The sequence below is a fragment of the Cupressus sempervirens genome, chromosome 10 (assembly GCF_028749045.1).
Source record: "Cupressus sempervirens isolate cs-2001-9-10 chromosome 10, ASM2874904v1, whole genome shotgun sequence".
Lineage (NCBI taxonomy): Eukaryota > Viridiplantae > Streptophyta > Pinopsida > Cupressales > Cupressaceae > Cupressus > Cupressus sempervirens.
Genome location: NC_143127.1, coordinates 966006339 through 966027840, shown reverse-complemented (window position 1 = coordinate 966027840; position 21502 = coordinate 966006339). Strand labels below are relative to the sequence as shown.

The following is a 21502-nucleotide window of genomic DNA, read 5'->3' as shown; positions in this document are numbered from 1 at the left end:
GAAAGTGATGAAGCAAATCTATCTTGTTGTAGTTAGTCAGTTAATGTATTTCATTTGTTAATTTGTCTCAGATATTTTGTAATTAGTTGTTTTGAGTTTTGTTGTGTTGTCTTCTGGAGATGACTTTTCTTTTTTGGGGGGATGATGTCGTCGGTAAACATTGTGTAGCTGACAGGGTGTATGCCGTCGGTAAATGCCCCTTCGGGAAGGTTCTTGTTATGTAGCCGACATGTCGTATGCAGCCGACAGACCCCTTTGGTGTAATAACCCTCCTCAAATCTGCTCTCAAAAATGTTGATGAAAGCTCAAGGAATTTCATCAAACAATTCACATCCAAGGGATGTATGACTGATATAGTATTTCAGCTAGCTTCAAATAATTTTTTCTTCAATTTGCATCAATGAGAATCTTATGCTAGAAGACTACAATGGACTACACAATGACCTAATATGAGTGTGCTACTAATTTTGACAATATTCAGTGCATATATATGATCTAAGCATGAGAAATGAACACCTACAGCCAACTGACATTTTTACAAACAGTTGGTATGCAAACTAACTAGTTGATAAATAATGATATTAAATTGCTTAAATGACACCAGCAACTATTATCTTCTTAATTGCAATGAAAAATAAAATGCTCATGAAATATGGCCAAGACTTTGGCATTTACATGGATTACAAAATGATAATGCTGGTATAATGCACACTTACAACTGAAAGCTTATAACACCCTAAAAAGCAATACTAACAGAAGAACCTGGTTGTAGATGGCTGTAATAATTTCCTTCAATGCTGCCCCTTCTGCTTTGCTTTTCCGATTTGCTTTTTTCGACTGCTTTTTTCGGATCCGCTTTTTGAACTGCTTTTACGGATTGCTTTTTCAGCCTGCTTTTTCGGTTCCACTTTTTCGGGCTGTTTTTTCGTATCTGCTTTTTCGGACTACTACAATGTTGAATCTCAAGAGCATATCTTTCAATGGCGTCAAGATTTCCAGCTTGAAGGGATTTCGTCTTTCAAACTATTGAGACAATCTCCAGAAAATTTTCCAATTTTTTTTTTGATATTTCCAAGCATGCTAAAAAGAAGCTCTTCCATTTCTTTTATAGTGTTTTCACAAGGGCTCCATCCTTCATTTTCTCAATGTGGGATAAAACATCACTCTCCTTTATGTAACTTATGTCTCCAATGTGTTATACAATAAAGGTGACTCTTTTAATTTAAATATTTCTCACAAACTATAGTCTATGCATTAATAAAGTTAAATATTTAAATTTAACTTTATAAAATAGCTTTATCAATGCATAACAAATCTTATCACTGATAAACAAGTCTTCTTGCCGATTTTAAACAATTACCATCGACATACCACTGCCACTGGATGTCTGACCATATCCAAGATGACTTACTATAAATAGTAAGTATGCCCAAAGTTGCCTGAAAACCCCTTAGAAAGACCTGCAACTGAAACTATCTAAGCCAAATGGCCTCTAAGTCCCTTTAATGTCCTGGATAGCCTACGGGACCGTGGGGAAATAGGCTAACGACAACATCATGCTATAAATGCTAAAAAGGGGACATTACAATCTGCCCTTCCCAAAATTGCTTGTCCCCAAGCAATGGTCGAACAATAACCCAATCAATCCACCTGGATCCCAAATGTAGTCATGAACTATACTGCTGTCAGTCAACATAGGCTCCTGCAACAACCTCTGAAAATTATCCAAGAGGAATCCATAATCAAATTGACAATTACAGCTCAACCAAACTCCAAAATCACAACTGCCACAGTCAGAAACCCATGAGACACAAACTCTTAGAACATCAGAACCCAAGTAAAGTGGACAAATCAAGCTACCAACACAGTAAATGTCATCAACGCATCCCACTGGCCTATATGGAATGTATAATCCAACTCTGCAACAATGGTGAATGCTCCCGAATGAAATTGCACCAAGTATGGAGAATCCACACACTGCACAACTCCTACAGTCAACACAACTCTGCAGATCACCGGCCACTGTCTCATAACCATAACTCCCATGCACCGCTGATGGTGAAAAGACATCACAAGATAAACAGCAAGAAATGGAACCCAAACCAAATTTGCCTGCCATCAACTCCTTAACACAAGGATCAAATGCTAACTGATGTACATACCCTGCAGTATAATGCTGATAAAAAGAACCAACCTCAGTCAACAGCTCACCATGAACAAGTGATACAACCCACTATGACTGATCACCAGTTAAGTCAGGTGATGTCATAGCCAAAGGCGTAGAATCAATAACAACCACCGATGAAGCATCACTCTCAAACTCCTGCTCTAAGTCATGTATTATCAAGCTGTCAACCGCAGAACCTATCGCCATGTCATACCCATCACAACTCTCATCCCGAGGCCTCAAACCGTCCCATAACTGATGACAAGCATTAGGAACCAAAGTACATCTCTGTATCATCTCATCAACATGGTCATCAAAGGTAAATTGATGAGCATACCTCACAATGTAATGCCGATAGAATGTGCCAATCTTAGTGAGTGGCTTAGACTGCAATCGATCATTAACCATGTTGGAACTGACTACTACCTCCGAAGACATCACCAAGGGAGTAGTATTACTAGCAGGAACCATGCCAACTGCCGGCTCACCAATATCACACATGATCTTTGATACAACATCTCTAGTCTCCGTGCCATCAGTACTAGAGGCCACCACCATGTCAGGCATACCACAACAATCTGCTGCAGCACCCAACTCAACTGATCCCGACTCTAGTGGGAACGAACCCGATATGCCAATGTTAGTATCTAGGATGGATGCATTCCCATCTCCACTGTCTTTGACAATCTCAACTATGGACATCCTCGGATCACCAGACACCATAGCTTCTGACTGTACAGAATCTGGTAAAGACTGCAGTCACTCTAACTCCATGGTCACCTTAGCCAAATGAAATTGTGACTCCTCGAAAGCCAACTATGTACTCTCAAGAATCTCAGAAGTCACCTCGAGCTGCTGAGTAAGCTCACTCACCTCATCTTCCTTGGCCAATAATGCTTCGCATGCTATACTCCCCCACTCCATAAGATAATCTCTGTCGGCTACCAACTGCATATAATTCTGTCTCAGAATCTGAATAGCCTCCCATAAAGAGTGGATCTCTGTCAAGGAAAGATAAATGCCTCCCTGCTCATCACTAGTAGGAGAACCCCATCCATAAACTGCTAACAACTGGCGAGCAGCATCAAAATGTTCGCACGCAATAGCAATGTCTCGCTTGCCAACTCTCAGCTAACTAGACACATGATTGTGCCGATTGGTCGAACTCCTATACTCTATCCCTGGTACACTGCCCAAAGGAGTAACCTCAGAATAGCTATCATCTGTAATACTCAAATCCTGGGACTCTCCTGTAAACTCTATCATCTCTAAGAAATCATCAACATGTGACCTGACTGTAAAAGAAAATTGAGTCCCTGCTATATGCGCTAACTCCCGAACTGAGCTCACCTCAAGACAAAGCTCGTCCACATGTCTCTCAGAATCCTGGAGAGCCAACTGGATACACACCAAGGAATTTCGAGTATCCTTTAGCTCATGAGAAAGCCGGTCAACCTCCCCCTCCTTCTTCAATGCATCTAAATAGATCCCTACAAGATTAAGGAGATGATCGCGATCTGAAAGTTGGTGTATGTAACTTACCTTCATTGCCTCCATGCCTTCCTTGATCTGATGTAAGTCGTCACAAGAAGAACCTGTTGTGACTCCTTTCTGTCTCTCCTGCAGTTGAATCATCCAAATGTGATTCTCAATCAATCCATGCATCTTGTCATGATGAGATAAAGCCGCAACAATATCCTTGTCCCCTGTCTTCAACTAGCTTGCCAAACCAAGTGAAGAGCTACTAGCCTCTATCTCATGTGAAGAAGCATCCAACTGTGCTTGATACTCATTTTCTGCAAAGTCTTGAATGCTCACTTTGTGATCAAATGTACTATCCTCAAACATGACAGTATCCTCAACTGCTGTAACTTCATCCAGCCCAACTGTACTGGAATCACTATTTGTGTCAATCACGCAATCCAGTGTGCCTATGATATCACCTTCTGATGCAACTGGCTCAACCTGCACAACATCTGAAACCCCTTCTGCCTATGAAAATGATGCAGATAAACCATTACCTGAAGATATGCTAATGTCTCTTTGTATCGAATCAGCATGTCTGTTAAACTCCTCATACAGGTTTCTGTCTGTCATAGGGAAGGTACGATCCTTAGGCCTATCAAAACATTCAATCAGTCTCTCCTTAAACTCCACATATGAGGTAATGTGTGCATGACCCATAGTGACCATACCATGATGCCACCACTTGTGCTAACCCATCCAGGTGAATTGTTGCATACTTAATAGCTTCTTCCTCAAGCATAGAGTTCATTTGAAAGTATGTGTCAAGCCTTTGAACCCAAGCTTTTGCTGTAGACTTCCCCGAGCCATCATAATATGGTAATTGAAGTTTTTCCACTTTCTTCCGTAGCTCATAGCTCTGGTTCCTGTCATGTCCACGTGGCATATGCTTCATCTGCACATCTATACACTCCCTAAAGGTGATTGCAGCAATAAAATCTGGACCTCCAGCTTCCCAATCTCTCCTCAGCTGGTCCTGTATATCAGTGATCTAGGGCTCCGGTATGGGCTGCTCTGGAGCTCTAGAAGGAAATATGGGAATCATAGGCCGCGAACTCACTGTCCTAGTTTGTTGGGGTGCATGACCGAAATTGTTCCCAACTTGTTCGCCTCCATTATGTGCCCCATCCTGATTATTACCATTCTGATTATTACCATTCTGATTATTTCCTCCACCCATATTAGCATTCAACCCCATTTGACAAGCCGTCATCTACATCATAAGCTCAAATCTCTAACTCTGTTCCTGTGCTCTTTGCTCTGCTGATCGATGTCCCTGTGCTAAGGTGTCTAATAATTGTAAGAATCTTTTCTTTCCCTGATCTAGACCGGCATTCATTTTGTCAAACATTTTTTTCTCTATCTGGCTATTCCAAATTCCCTATAAAACCTCCACAGGATGGCAGGACTTATAGCTCTGATACCACTGTAATAACCCTCCTCAAATCTGCTCTCAAAAATGCTGATGAAAGCTCAAAGAATTTCATCAAACAATTCACATGCAAGGGACGCATGACTGATATAGTATTTCAGCTAGCTTCAAATGACTTTTTCTTCAATTTGCATCAATGAGAATCTTATGCTAGAAGACTACAATGGACTACACAATGACCTAATATGAGTGTGCTACTAATTTTGACAATATTCAGTGCATATATATGATCTAAGCATGAGAAATGAACACCTACAGCCAACTAACATTTTTACAAACAGTTGGTATGCAAACTAACTAGCTGATAAATAATAATATTAAATTGCTTAAATGACATCAGCAACTATTATCTTTTTAATTGCAATGAAAAATACAATGCTCATGAAATATGGCCAAGACTTTGGCATTTACATGGATTACAAAATGATAATGCTGGTATAATGCACACTTACAGCTGAAAGCTTATAACACCCTAAAAAGCAATACTAACAGAAGAACCTGGTTGTAGATGGCTATAATAATTTCCTTCAATGCTGCCCCTTCTGCTTTGCTTTTTCGATTTGCTTTTTTCGACTGCTTTTTCAGATCCGCTTTTTGAACTGCTTTTACGCATTGCTTTTTCGGCCTGCTTTTTCGATTCCGCTTTTTCGGGCTGCTTTTTCGGACTGCTACAATGTTGAATCTCAAGAGCATATCTTTCAATGGCGTCAAGATTTCCAGCTTGAAGGGATTTCGTCCTTCAAACTATTGAGACATAATTTCCAAAAAAATTTTCAATTTTTTTTTTGATATTTCCAAGCATGCTAAAAAGAAGCTCTTCCATTTCTTTTATAGTGTTTTCACAAGGGCTTCATCCTTCGTTTTCTCAATGTGGGATAAAACATCGCTCCCCTTTATGTAACTTATGTCTCCAATGTGTTATAAAATAAAGAGGACTCTTTTAATTTAAATATTTTCCACAAACTATGGTCTATGCATTAATAAAGTTAAATATTTAAATTTAACTTTATAAAATAGCTTTATCAATGCATAACAAATCTTATCAATGATAAACAAGTCTTCTTGCCGATTTTAAACAATTACCATCGACATACCGCTGCCACTGGATGTCTGACCATATCCAAGATGACTTACTATAAATAGTAAGTATGCCCAAAGTTGCCTCAAAACCCCTCAGAAAGACCTGCAACTGAAACTATCTAAGCCAAATGGCCTCTAAGTCCCTTTAACGTCCTGGTTAGCCTACGGGACCGTGGGGAAATAGGCTAACGACAATATCATGCTATGAATGCTAAAAAGGGGACATTACATTTGGGAAGGTTCTTTGGAAAGTATTTATACACCCTCCGGGATCATTGTAATCATCATCATAAGCATAATGTAATATCTTTGGCATAAGCGAATAATACAAGAAGTTATGCTGTTCTTATCTATTGTCTGTATGCATTAATTCATTTACCCCAGTACGATAAACAGTGGTGAGCAAATTAATATACTTTAGCACTAATTTGCAGATCAATGTTCCAATTAATTTTCAGACTTCAACTCTCAACCAAATTTAAAATAATAATAAATAAATAGAGCCTTCTAGCAATAGTAAGAACAGTAGGAAGACAAAGCAAATTCTTAAAAATCCACAATACCTCAATTGTGGAAGAACAATCAACTTCAAACCTTTTTACTTCAGCAAGGGCACAAGAACAACCTTGTGAAAAGCCACAAAAGCAACAAAAGCAAATAAATATCCAAACATGCTTTTTTAAACAAATGGACCTATATTTATAACCTTCAAATGCCCTTTTTGTTGTCAAAATGTAACTTCACTCAAGAAGCCTTACCACACACATCAATTAGAAGATTCCATTAGATTCTTTCATTTGACTTGGCTTAACTAATTAATAAATGGTTCTTTCCAATGATAACTCAACCCTCAACTTAAGTGAAATTATAAAGTTAAATTATAACTCTATAATAAGCCATTTAATAATTTAATAATAATTTGGCCACTAAAAATATAATAACTTCCAAAATACTCATCATTTAAACATGTTGTTTGAAATAGGAGTCATACTTATTATTTCTCCATGTGACCAAATGCACTTTCCAAAAATAGAAAGGGTCCATCTCAATTAACACCCCACTTACCACAAATAGTAAGTACACAAAACTAAGCCCAAACGAAGTCCAATCTAAGCCAAACAAAGGCCACCCTATAGCTTACTGAATTGTGGAGAAGACAAAGCCCTCCCAAGCCAAACCACTGCCTTAGAACACCCTCTATCCACAATAATTAGCCTACAAGGATCAAAATAATAGGCCGATCCCTGAAACTCCAATGCTGGCAAAAATGGGGATATTACAGTTATTTTGTACCAATTGCATCCGAATGTCTGTGTACATTTTTCATACAGTGTAGATAATAGAGACTTTGATAGTTTTTAATCTGTTCATTCTAATTTTCAAATTGAATTTGAAGTCGGACATGCTACCTCAACAGGTTGGGGAGGCTTTACCAGTTCTTGATTCAAGCATGGATGCAGTTGTTGGTACTCTAGTTTTATGTTCTGTCAGCGATGTGAGGAAGACATTGAAAGGTGCTAATTTTATTTAAATTTCCATCAAAAGCTTAATATAAGGCAATTGAATTGAAATAGTTATTGAAAGAATGCGAGATTGTTTTCCTCTTGAGATGCATTGGACATAATAAACTGATATTTGTACAAATGGATTTCTCCAACTGATACATAAAAAGTAATGAAGAGTCTAGATCTATATTTGAATCTAATATTGAAGAATCTAGATTTTCAAGATTATGTTCTGACATATAAGACCAGAACTTTTGGAGAATTACTTATTGTCAACTGTGTGTTGAAAGGACCACACCCTTCCAATATGCTTCCTTAGTTTACATTCAAATTATGTTTATCATTGTAGAAGTGCAAAGGGTGCTGAAACCTAGTGGCCGGTTCATCTTTATCGAACATGTGGCTGCCCCAGGTTACTGTTTCCTATTTATTTTTCAAAAAGTTTGGCAATACCAATATCAAGTTCTTTAAGATTTTGAATGTCAATCAGTTTGACTGATTTTTCTTTGGTTTAACATGTTTCAGATGGCACACTCCTGAGGTTTTGGCAGAAGTTACTAGATCCACTACAGCAATTTGCTTCAGATGGCTGTCACCTCACACGTGAGACTGGAAAGCTCATTAGAGAATCTGGATTTTCTAAGGTTGACATCAGCATGAAATCATTCAAGACTATATCTCTTATTAGCCCACATGCATTTGGCATAGCATATAAATAATTAAAATATATTTCTTATTCAAAACTAGCAGTCTAGTTCTCTTTAGTTTGAATTTAAATTTTATCAAAGGAATGATTTTGTTTTTCCAATATGCAAGCATTTGTCAATATTGTTGTCATATCATTTTATCATTTTGTAGTAGATCCTTTCCTCCATTAAGCAAGGACTCATTTCTATCACTTGTCTATATATCTTACGCCATTCTGGAATAGGGGCTTTCCTCCCTCAAATGAGGCTCGCTTCTATTGTTTGTCTTGTATGATAGGGTTCTCCTCTACTAGTGGGATTTGTTTCTATTACTTGTCATTATATCAATTTTATTACGATCCATCTATTTGGCTATTTGTGGAGGTAGAATGTAATGTCCCCATTTCTGAGATTGCTTTTTATAAAGTTAATATAAGATTAAATAAATAAATAATAATGTATATAGTTATAATCATAATTATAACTATAAAAATAATCAGAATAAAATATTAATATTAATAAATAAGTAATATAATTATAGTTATATGAAATTTGATAATAAACAAGCATTATTACTAATAATAAATAAATATAAATATAAGACCTTAACAATAATAATTAAAATTTAATAAATAAAGTCACTATGAAAAGACATAACCATTGAATATTGAAATATAAATAGAGGAATAAAGGGAGATATCTCGAGAGGAGGAAGAACGATCTGGAGACACGGAACAGACAGAAGATAAGGATTATACTACGAGGAGGAACACAAAATAAGAGGCACGACAGTCTGGAATAAAAATCAGAGAACATTAAGGATGAAACTCCAAGTGAGCATAGATAATTCGAGAGAACTATTATAAATGAATACTTACCCAGCCACGACAGGCATAGAACGTCCAACACAATCACCATCAGCGGATTCATCAAATCAGAGTGACAGGCTGAAGATAGGACATGACAAATTATCTGCTATAAGAATTAGCACAAAGAATATAATGAAAAAGGAGAGGGGAGTATTCACGCAGACAGAGATCATATACAAGCAAGGTAAGGGCATCAAAGAAAGGAACATGAAAAACATATTTTCCATAACACCACCAAGACCACCATCGCTCAGGAAATACTAGACATGTATGTGCACAAATCTGTCAGCAAGCCATCACGAAATAGGAGACCATAACCAATTTAACTTCCAATAATTACTTGGAGAGATATTGCACTCAGCATACTCAACAAGTTTAATAATCACCTGGAGGTACGTAAACAACATATTTCATATAACATCCTGCCAACGTGGATAGATAGTGGTGAAACTAAAACAACTGAATGAGTGAAGGAACATACTCCAAGTGATCTCAAAATCGAGCAGAGAGGATGGGTGCAAAAATTTATTAAGTAGGAAGTGTCAACGTGACAGTAACCCAAGGAAAGGATAGATGATATGGAGCTAATAAGAACCTAGCAGATCGATTATTTGTGTGATCGTTGCAAGTCCTTCTAGTAAGAAGGTACAATTGATTTATAGTAAAACATTTGATGGTAAGTCAATAGATCTCTTGGCTAAATTCTCTTGACTTGGGAATGATTCTTACGACTCCATTGTTCATACCTATAGCAATAGGAGGAATAAGGACAATGTTAATCCACCCACTACGATTTTGTTGCCTTCTTAACCCAACCTTCCACGAGGACCTAAGCCTATAGCTAAGAAAACCAGTGATTATGATCTTATTGAATGACTTTGAGTTACTCTTGCTAAGATATCACTTTGGCATTTTCTTTTAAAAACCCTAGTTTATCAAGGATTTCTTTAGGAAGTTCTTCAAAATATCCCTTTCCTCTACGAGGTTAGAAAACTTGAATCTATTGATGGATCATATACATGAGAACATGTTGAATATTGTGTTCTACTTCAACTTCTATCTACATGAACTTACATTCCCCAAACAAGGAATCTCATGGGTCCTTAGATGATTATAGTTTTTATCAGTAACGTGGGTATAAGATGAAGCCTTTTGACATTGGTTCAACGCTTAATGTTTGTGGTTTGCACTTACTTCCTAAAAGTAAGGTGGATAAGAACTCTTTGGCTGCATCTTCATCATTCATTTGAGGTTCTCATAAAATTGGGAAGATCTATAGGATTTGAGCAATACAAATCCACAAAATCCAAAGAACACTTGCATGCAAGAACCTATCACATAGAAGAAAAGACAAAGAAGAGCCAAGGGTTATGCTCTAAGAATATGAAAAATATATTATTAGACTGAAAAGATAATAGATAATTACAAAAGATCAATCATTATAGAAGGAGATCAAAAATCCTAAAAAGAAAACCCTAAGAGGTAAAAGTCATTTAATAATTACTAATTAATTATTAAGTTGAAATGCAAGTGCGTAAAGGAAAATCTTAAGAAATGAGTAAAGGTAATTTAATAAATTAAATTAAATTAATCTTTTACTCTAACACCCCCTTTGAGATGAGCAACAATGCAACTACAAACAATGCAAGAAGAAGAAAAGAAACTACAATGCTAAAAGAAAACTTGGGTCCCGACAACAAGGCTTGATGAGATACCCAATCACAACCAAATCTCTAAAAAATAGAGAAATGGGGAAAACCACATGGGAAAAACCCTACTCCAAAAAGAGATGGAAAAGAAAAAAAAACTGCAAATAATATGTCTCAAGAGACTCTCTCAAGACCATAAGTACAATGAAACACCCCATGATAGAGGCTTGAGACTCCATACTCCCCTAGAAAGGTAGAACTCTTGTGTCAAAGACCATACCAATGTGGCTCCAATCTGAAAGAAACAAAGGCAGTGGACAACAAGTATGAAACCCCTAAATGTAAGGTGAAGTTGGAAGTCCTAGCTAATACTCAAAGGAGAATGCAAGAGAATCCTTAAATGGAATCTCCAATGGAGGTGGGATAGCAATTGTATTGAATCTGTCATTTGAGAGATGTGTATCCTCTAATATATCCTCAAAAACTACAATAGGTGGCTCGATGACTAGAGCTACAATGGTAGGCAATGTTGAAGAGTAATCCTCTGCGATAAATGGAATTTGAACAAGTGGTGGAGCTGTAGAAGTCACAACACTAGTCTTAGGAACAACACAGAGTTCAATCGACATAACTTCACCTCAGTAGTCTCTTGCGAAGAATGAGAGTCAATCTGATAGTGGAGAAGATGGACCAAAATGAGAGAAAGAGTATAGGTGGGAAGAGTGATCAACGGTCCCTATAGCAGTAATATTATTTGTCCCACTATCTCTGATGTGCACTGAATCTTGTGCAAACTCAACTATCTTCCTCGTCCCATTGTGTATAATCTGATAAATGGAGAGAAGGTTAGAGGACAAAGATGGAACACAAAGTACATCATGAAATGTACCGTCATCAATGCCAATAGAACCCTTCACACATACAATCATAACCGTGTTGTTCCCCATCAAAATGTGTAGAGTAGGAGAAGCTTCAAAAGAAGAGAACAAATCCTGCGAAGATGCCATATTGTGTGAAGCACCTGAATCAAGTAACCATCTAAAAGAATGTGGAGTAGTAGTTGCACATAGTGCATGACCCTTTCCTATATCTTTACCATCTGACTGAAATGATGATGATGAAGATATGTGAAGTAGAAGGAATATCAATCTTGCTCTTCTAAAGGAGAGCTGTCAAATCTGAAACCGGTTGGGCATAGCCATCTAAATTCTTCCCATAGCAGTGTGACTCATCATTATTGGGCTTATTACAATAAGCACACTTTGGTCTTTCTGACTTTGATTTATCCCCCTTAGGAGGGCGTGGCCCTGATGAACTGTGAGAGCTAGAATCAATCTGAGACTCTGTAGGATGTGACTTATGTTTCTTCTCCTTCATCCCAGAAGATGGCCAAGTTACCAATGCATAAGTTTGTGAGCCTATAAGAGAAACCAACTAGGATTGCTTAGCTCATTCTCGAGTTAAACAATCACAAAAAACCTCAAAAATTGCATGGTAAGTCTAGTACCCAAAGCATCCTTGGTGGAATAGAAGGTAGAATTTTTTTGAAAGTTTCCACGAAGCTTAGAAAGAATCAAGTAAATGCACTCAATGTCAGTCTTGGTTTTCTCACAACCCTGCAATAAGGATCACTATTGTTTGAACTTCATCAAGAAGTCCTCAATGGAAGGAAAAGAATTTGGTACAAGAGAGGTAAGCTCTGCCTCAATCTAAAGTGCTCTAAACTCATTCACTATACCAAACAAGCCATCAAGTTTGGTCCACATATCTAGAGGGGTATTGCACCCATCAAGATGAAATCATAGACTGCCGGATACGTGTAAAGCAATCAACCCCATTGTATTATCCTTCTTGTTCCTATGTTGCATGACTTCAAAAGGCCTCTATAAAACTGGTTGCACTACATCTAAACAAGACCATGACCCTTTTGACCGGAAAAGTTGTTTCATCAATGTCTTCCATGTGTGATAGTTATGAGGGTTCAAAAGTTCTAGACAAGAAGATATCTCGATCATTGTTTTTAGAAGGTGTTGAAATGTTTTTTGAAAAAGCTATGGTTTATTGATGTAAATAACAAAAACAATAATACAAAACACCCACCACAATGCAAAAAATTTAACCCTAGTTGCTAGAAGGAATGTATATACAAGAAGAGAGCAAGAAAACTTCAATTTGAGAATCACATGTACCTTTGAAAAATATTGATGAAAATAACAAAGAATCTGGATAGAGGCTCAAGAACAGCTTTACAACGCTTCTTTTGAATCAGAAAATGGAGCTAAAATGAGAAAGTTATGCCCCTAGAAGATAGAAGACATCATCTCACTTCAAGTGAAAAAACAGGTAGAAAAGTAGAAAAAATTTCAAAAAATACCTACACCATCATCTTCATCTCTAAATCAACTTTCTAGTGCTTCTTCTGGATCAAAAAAAAAAACCTTTGTATGCTCTAGTTAGAGCAAAAAGATTGTTAGGGCCTCCATATAAAAGAAAAAAATTGCAAACCCTTTTAAAATTTTGAAAAAAGGGGCTAAATGTTAATCCCCCGGTCCCCCATATGACCACGGGCTGGTCGGGGAGGTAGAGGTGGCCTGACAGTGGTGCTCAGGCGAAGGAGAGGCAACGTCGTTCGAGTAGAGAAGCGGCAGTAGTAAAACCTAGCAGTGACTGCGTTCGGTGAAGTCGACTGAGAGTGATGGTCGCAATAGTTTGGATAACTATTTTGGTGGCCATTGAGGTTAGGATAACCACAGTGGTGTTTCACATCATTATTTTTATTTTTATTTTTTTGAATCGTACACGTGTGCCTCGTAATGTGTGCTAGAGGTCGTACAACCTTGGTATGCAAAAAGAAAATTGCCTCCCTAGTCAATGTTGTCCAAAATCGACAATTTTTCTATAAAAATGGGGGTTTGACACCTTTTGAATCCAATAGTGAGGTTTGTTTGGCCTCAAAGTGCTCCAAAAATCAAAGACCCCCCTATTTCACATAAAATACCCAAAAAAAGCTCGATTTGTTATGTCAAACCCTTGTTCTTCTTTTTTCTCCAAATAAGAACAAACTACAATAGGTCAAGCTTTGATTCCCATGTAGGATTTGAGCAATACAAATCCACAAAACCCAAAGAACACCTACATGCAAGAACCTGTCATAAAGAAGAAAAGACAAAGAAGAGGTAAGGGTTTTGTACTAAGAATATGAAAAATATATTATGAGACTTAAAAGACGATAGATAATTGCAAAAGATCAATCCTTATAGAAGGAGATCGAAAAACCTAAAAGGGAAACCCTAAGAGGTAAAAGTCATTTAATAAATACTAATTAATAATTAAATGGAAATGCAAGTGCATAAAGGGAAATCTTAAGAAGGGAGTAAAGGTAATTTAATGAACTAAATTAAATTAACCTTTTACTCTAACAAGATCACCATGGCCACTATGATATTACCCTTGAAAGTTGGACTTTTCACCATACCTATCTTGGTGTATGTCATGCTAAGGTGCTACCTTATAATCTTCTATTGGGTAGGCCTTTGCTTTATGTCTTGAGAGTAGTATTATAAATGCTAGACCTAATTATGCATAAAAATCAACCTTGCATAATTAAATGTGCAAATCAATTATATCCTAAAGTTTGAGCACCTAAGTCAATTTCTCATTTGATTAAAAAACACTTATTAATTAAATAAAGTCCCCACTTAAATGTGCACATATAAATTTAATTTTGAAATATAAACTTTTCTAAAATCAAACTAAAAGAAATTAAACTCCACTCAAAGTGCACATACCTTTTGGAAACTTATAAACCGAGAACACACAGATCAAGAAACGGAAACATCTCCATTGTTGCTTAGTTTTACATCTTGGCCATTCACCTGACTTTCTCAAGTCTATAAATTGAGGCCTTTGTCTTAGTTCATATCATCATCACCGTTTTCATTTATTGTTATGCGATCACTTTGATTTTCTAGCATTTAGCATATCGTCTGTGTTAAATATATTTAGCTTGTTACATTATATGTTAGCTTAAATCACCTAGATTAATCATAAATAGCTAGAAATTAATCATATTTTGTATTCTAAAATCTCATTCTAGCTTAGATTTTCATTTTCATATTGAAGGTCTTGAGGGTTTTGCATGCTCATTACATTACTCCTCTTTGGATCTTCTATTCTATAGTGCACCTTGTGAAGTTGCATTACTAGATTTTGAGAGCATAAATGCGTAGTTTTGCACATTGTGGATAGGGAGCTATAAGCCAGCTTTTGGGTTCTATTTTCAATCTATTTAGATTCATTGTAATCCTAGATATTATGATTTATAGAAATGTCAACAACTTAGATTGAATACCACATTTTACATATACATTTTTGGCGCTCACCATGGGGCTTTGAACCAGTCTCTAGCTTCACATTTTTGAGTTTTTGTTTTTTTTTGTTTCTAATAGAGGCATGGAGTGTCGTACAAAACAACCCTAGACTACATGTGATAAAAAAAATTCATAGTTTATTGTGTGACTTATGGAGTCTTATCGCTCCATTCACAAAGTTATATCGTAAGCCATCTGACCTTCTATTGCCTATGCATGTTGTATCACATGACTTTATGAAGTTTTCTTTATCAAGTTTATTGTACAATAAACTGGTGAAATGCCATCTCTCTATTGTATTGCATTGAAAATAGAAACTCTTTTTCACACTCTAGCTACATCTTTTTTGGATTTTTAGTTATATATTATGGTTTTTAGTACTTACTTTCTAGAATGCTAACAAGGCTTTTTGTAGGTTTTTTGAATTCGATCTTGAATATCTTTGTCTTACTTGCAGGGTTCCTTGGCCAAATAATTGCTTCCAAACTACTGACACAATGGTTTTACAGGTTGCTTAAAACATCGTCAAGCAACTTTGTGTCTTCTCAATCTTTTATTAAGAAGTTAGTTATATTTAGTTGCACAAGCACATTTCCTTTATAATGAACTTTGTTTTGCATGTCTTGATTGAAGTGTCCTAATATGAGAGTATGCTCTTCTCCTTTAGGAGAATAAAATATCATGACTCTTGTCACTTAACTCATTTTCTTTTGTTTACCTTTAGAGGACCTGCCAGTGGAGGAAAAACCCTCCCAAAAATGATGCAAGTGAAAACACACTAATGCCAGTGGTTCCACCTCACCATAATCAATATGCTTCCTTGATACCAAAGTCTCAGAAGACACACAAGCTACATTCATGTCATCCTTGATGTGATCGATCCATGAATGTGCTAAATTTTTTGTAGAGTGGCACCACTCTCAATCTTGCTTGTGAGAATACACTCTTTTAAATGTCGGTAGGGTTGAGAGGTCTTAATCTTGTTTACAAGACTATGTGAGGGTTAGTGCTAAAGATAAACCTTTATTAGATGTTAGATAGTTTGTCACCCAGTCCACCTTAGAAGGTGTCATAATCCTTGTGGAGGGATTGATCCAAGTGGTTTCCTGGATCACTAAAAGATTTTACACCTGACATTTGTATCTCACATAACACAAACATGAATGGGGCATTAGTGACTTTGTGCAATCAAGCATAAGCATCATTTGAAAACCCTCAAGGTGTTAGTTCGCATGGATACTCAACATGGGCAAGGATTTTGATTACCTAGCCATTTTCTTTCTAGGGTTATTATTTGCTTGCTCCATATCCCCTTGTCATTCTTATCATGTTGGGTTGCCTTATCGTTAATAGGATTATTTTTTACTACTATCTTCATTGTGTCTTCAAACCATAGGAGTCTAATGAAAATAAAATGACAGAAAACTGCCATATAAATTCAGACTATATCACTTTCTTCTCGCATGCTTCTTAGCATTGACAAGATTGGTTATTTACATCCATAGTTTCACAAACTTGCAAACACAGTTTCTAAGAAGTGAGAAAACTATATGTGCTCAGTGTGAGTTCTCCAAAGCTACCTTTTTCTACCTGCAAAGGCTACTATTAAACTATCGCAAATTGTCCAAATAATATAACAACAAACAAATATGATCCCTTGATCAAAACTGTGTGAACTGTACTTCTATTGGTTGTTTTATCATATCTAGTAGAAAAATTATTGTACAATATGACAAATCTGCCTATTGTATTATGCCCAATCCTAAGTTCTATCATCTCCCTTCTAAAGGTTTATCATTCACAATACGAACTTATGTTGTACTGGAGAATTTTGTTGCACCCTTTACAAGGTTTTATTGCATTGATTGACATTTATTGCACCCTTTGTAGAGTTGTAGTGTATAATACAACTCTATATCATAAACATTTCATCGAATCCAAAAAATTTTCAAATTTGAATTCCAACAATTTGATCCTTCATTGTACTTTGTCATTTGGTCTTTTACACGAGGTGTAGAGTTGCCTTTTGCTAAGAAGAAAACTCGAGTCTATTGATTACAAGTCTCAATTAGTTAGTTGCATCACTTGTCATCTTTCATCTCAATCTATCTCAACTCTTTATTATTCATGAGTGTCAAACATTAGGCATTCAAGCTTGAACTCAAACACCTCATAGCAAGTTATCTCTCTACCTTATTAATGGATAAGTGTGAATCTTGTTTACTAGACAAGGAAGTCAAGAAACTCTAGTTGTCTTTTAGCTTTTGACACTTTTTTCATGCCTGTACAAATAGGAGTTAGAGGAGATGAGGAGAAGAGTCTAATATTGTTAAGAGTTCCTATATTGATGTTCTTATACCTTGGGTACTTAATCCCTTAGCTTGGTCTTTTCAAATCTAAATCCATATCCAAATTGGAGTCATTTATGTGCCCAAGTAAACAAATGGAAAACGTTGCTAACAAAGCTATGGACATCCTTCTTGAAAGAGTAAAAGGTCAAAAAATCTAAAGGGAAGAACTAAACATGTTGGAGAGATTCAAATGAGGTACTAAGAGGGAGGCAAGGGGTGAATCAATACCACACAGATTTCACACTTGTTTAACTTTTTATATAATACAAGGCAGATGAATCCCTAAAAGAGATGACGAAGCCCCAACAGATACAATACAGTAGAAATACACAAGATATAATTGCAAGAAACACTTTATTATCAATAGATCTTCAATTACATCAAATGTTCACCATATACATTTCACTAATTCGTAAGACAGTTAACATGATAAAATATACTATATGTCAGGCTATAAGGCCTTCCTGCTTATGGCCAATTTACATTCCAAATTAAAGACTAAGTTTTCTATCCAAGCTTCATGTATGTACCCCTTGAATGATACTACCTCAATGATTCCTCCTAAGACACAAGAACATTACATATAAGATTAGGACTTGTTTCAGGACCCCAAGGGAATTCTATGGGTTTTAGGGCCAGGTTAAAGGGACAAAGTTTATCGCTACTAGTCCAATTAGTGACACAATGCATCCCTTCTTGGGTCCGCTTCTTGGGTCTTGAGTCTAGGTTAATTTGGGGTACAAAATGTTCAATCGACCTACAGGAGAAATTTTATTCCAAGCCCTTTATAAGCCCATACATTTGCCTCATTATTAATCCACAAGTCATACCAAGAATTTGTGCTCAAGCATTCAAATCTTCAAGCCATAAGTACATTCAAGGAGATTCTTTTGTAAGTTATTAGAGAGGAGATCTCTTGCATTCATAATTCTACATTCACATTCTCTTGATTCATTCAATTGGTAAAGTGAGTTCATTGCATTCGATTTGAGAGATCCTACTATTGTAAGGTGAATTTATTCATTTACTTTGCATTTCCAACATTTCAATTATTTCAATTTCAAGGTTAATTCTTAAACAAAAGAAAACCATTTTTCTTCTAGGTTGCAAATCTTGAAAGGAAAATTAGGTTGCAAATTTGGATACCTATTTCATTAAACTTTGAAGACTTGAAACCTATTTTGCAATTGGACACTATTGAGTAGGGATGCATTTCATCCCTGCTACTACATTTCAACCATGCTTCTCCATTTTGACCCTAATAAACAGCTAAACGATTTATGGGTTTTGTAGAGCTCAAAATTTTCAATGTAGCTAGGAAGATTTAGCAGTTTCAGAGATCATTTGGCAACCCATTTCTAGGTGTGTATTCTATAAGGTATATCACCCTTTCTTCTCCATTTCCATATAGTCAACTTTTCATTGCACGTTTACTTTCATTTCTACATGTCATAGCTCTTGCTACGTCAAGGTTTAAAGTTTTGGCATTCTTTCTCCAACTCTATGTTGCATTAGTGCACCTATATCACTTGGTTGGCCCTAATCTTCTTAAATCTAGTTACTTTAGAATTGGAATTGAAATTATCAATCTCCTTAACTTTCCTTTGAGGTACAAGGTTAATCAACCCTTAAAATGTGAAGTAGTTGAGACCTATTTTGATTGCTTCCCATTTCACCTTGTACATATGTATTTATGGATTATGTTTCTTTATGATCAATTTATGATCTAGATGGTTATCTTTATAGGTATGCACTCCATGTTGAAGATGGACGATATTGATGTTGGTTTAGCATTGTTCTCATGTTATGATATTGTTGATTTTATTATGATTGTGAGATATCCATTATGGGATAGATGATCTTTTGACATGTTATATTGCGATGGATAGTGGATCGTTGTATGGATGTGCTATTCTTTTTTATGTTTCATTATTATACCCTAGCGAATTTTAGAATTATAATTTTATGAGAACACTTTTTGAAATTTATTGTATCCTTCTATTTTGGTTTTCTTTGAATAGAACATTGGGGTAGGTTTTCTAGGTGTATGGGGAGAAGTGGCTTGCAATGGGGGTCAGGGCCCTAAGTAGTTGTCAAATTAACTCATTGTAAGTTGAGTTAATCAGTGACAACTTATAAAACTTGGGAATGTGTTTAAACAGTATTAAGATAAGACGGAGCTTGAGATGATGTTCGATTGATGTCTTATGTAGATGGTATCCTTGTCTACACAAAAGGATCTCTACTGCCACACATAATCACTAAGGGGATATAGTCCAAATACGTTGTTAGGTAACTTTAGAGTTGATTCATGCGATAACACTTCCCCTTATGCATCTTAGCTTTCTTATGTCTAAATTAATATATTTGTGTTGATTTCCCCTGGGATAATTGTTGTTGTTTGTATAGCACCACTTGAGATATAGAGCTTTCAGGATCCATTTCCTAGGATTATATTTTTAATTTTATGTTTTGATTATTCATGTGGAACTTGATGTTATCTCCTCAGCATGGTGGTAGTGGGCTTGATTAAGTTACCATGGGGTCAGGTGGTAGTGATTCTTTTACCATTGAGGTTTGATAGACTTGTATTGACATTGGATGTTCTATTGATGCAGTTGTACCATTCTATTTCTTATCTATTGGATATTTTCTCTTATTCTCACTTGATATACTCATATATCTTGTACATTATATCTAGAAATCTCTTCTAATGATGTATTGCATTGCATTGTACTTGTATTATTATCTCATACCCTATGATACATGTAGTTGATGTGTGAGTTGGATGTACTTTGTTGTATCAGTTGTATTGTATGTGTTCACTTGTGAGATCATACATTCTACTTATGATCAAATCCAATTAATAAATTTACACAAATGTGATTCAACAATAAAGAACCCTTGAGAAATGTAAATTATAAATGTATTGATTTATTTGTATGTGATGTGTTTCAATATATTGCTTTCGCATTGATATTCATTTATGTTGTATTAAACTTTTAAGAAAAAAATGTTCAGTAAATTTAGTAACATGTTTAGGTCATTTATCTTGGGTTCCCTCGCGAGGCATAACATGGTAAGATCTAAGGCTACCCCGAATTGGAAATTGCATTCTCCTTTGGAAGTGATGTTATCTTTGATTAGCGAATTTGAGCAAGTTACAAGTAACCAAATATAATTTAGCTGATGGTTTAGCCAAGATGGGTGTGGAGGGAAATAACCTTAAACAAATCTTTGAAGGGAGGAAGGAAGGAAACCTAGAAGTTTTGAAAGATCTATAAGACTAGGTTGGTTGAAAGAACACCTTCTCATAATACTCTAAAAATAGTTTAGTCAATAGAAATCCAAGAGAGTTTATGTTGAGTTTATCAATATAACTATGATGAAAAATTGAGGGTCTAGGAATGATGAAAAATATGAACCAATGGAGGAAGAAATAGGGGAGCCCGAGGAAGAAGATGAAAATGAAGTAAAGGAAGAATAGGATGACTCCTAGGGACCGAACCTACAACAAGACAAGGAGGTAAAGAGATCTTTGACTTCCTCAGACATTAGAATAATAGATAAAAATTGGCATACTCTATTTTGTCTAGTTTTTTGCTAAAGTGATCTTGTAGCTTTTAGTGTTTGATCTATCAGTTGATCAAGACCAATGTTTAGGACAATGGAGTCAACTCCAAACTCTAGTAGTACAATTTTAGTCAGAATTTTTTTCATTTATGTTTTTCTTGGACTACTTAAGGATACTATGTGGCTTTAAAATATGTCATTTTTATCATACTATAATACAAACTTTTTGCTTCAACCCTTTACTTAAGAAAAAAATAATGTTGGTAAAAAAAATTGTTATTATATTAATCTTGCTA

At 35.9% G+C, this 21502-nt stretch overlaps 1 protein-coding gene and 1 long non-coding RNA gene across 5 annotated transcripts in view; one reads left to right on the top strand and one right to left on the bottom strand.

Moving 5' to 3' along the window:
• The window catches only part of LOC149537187 (uncharacterized), a 305410-nt gene extending 296641 nt beyond the window's left edge, over positions 1–8769 (top strand). For 2 of the 4 annotated variants that reach the window (XM_089807337.1, XM_089807335.1), the window contains 3 exons: positions 7621–7717; positions 8058–8120; positions 8234–8769. In XM_089807337.1, the coding sequence (XP_089663463.1) occupies positions 7621–7717; positions 8058–8120; positions 8234–8427 (354 nt within the window). In that variant the 3' untranslated portion in view covers positions 8428–8769. The remainder of the gene's footprint in view (positions 1–7620; positions 7718–8057; positions 8121–8233) is intronic. The other 2 variants (XM_089807338.1, XM_089807336.1) reach the window with 1 other exon arrangement.
• LOC149537186 (uncharacterized) overlaps positions 1–9748 on the bottom strand; it is a 179822-nt gene extending 170074 nt beyond the window's left edge. The window contains exons 1-2 of the long non-coding RNA XR_016358034.1: positions 9650–9748; positions 9273–9341 (exon numbers count right to left, since the gene is read on the bottom strand). This is a non-coding gene — a long non-coding RNA (uncharacterized LOC149537186). The remainder of the gene's footprint in view (positions 1–9272; positions 9342–9649) is intronic.
• Between the last annotated feature and the right edge of the window lie 11754 nt (positions 9749–21502).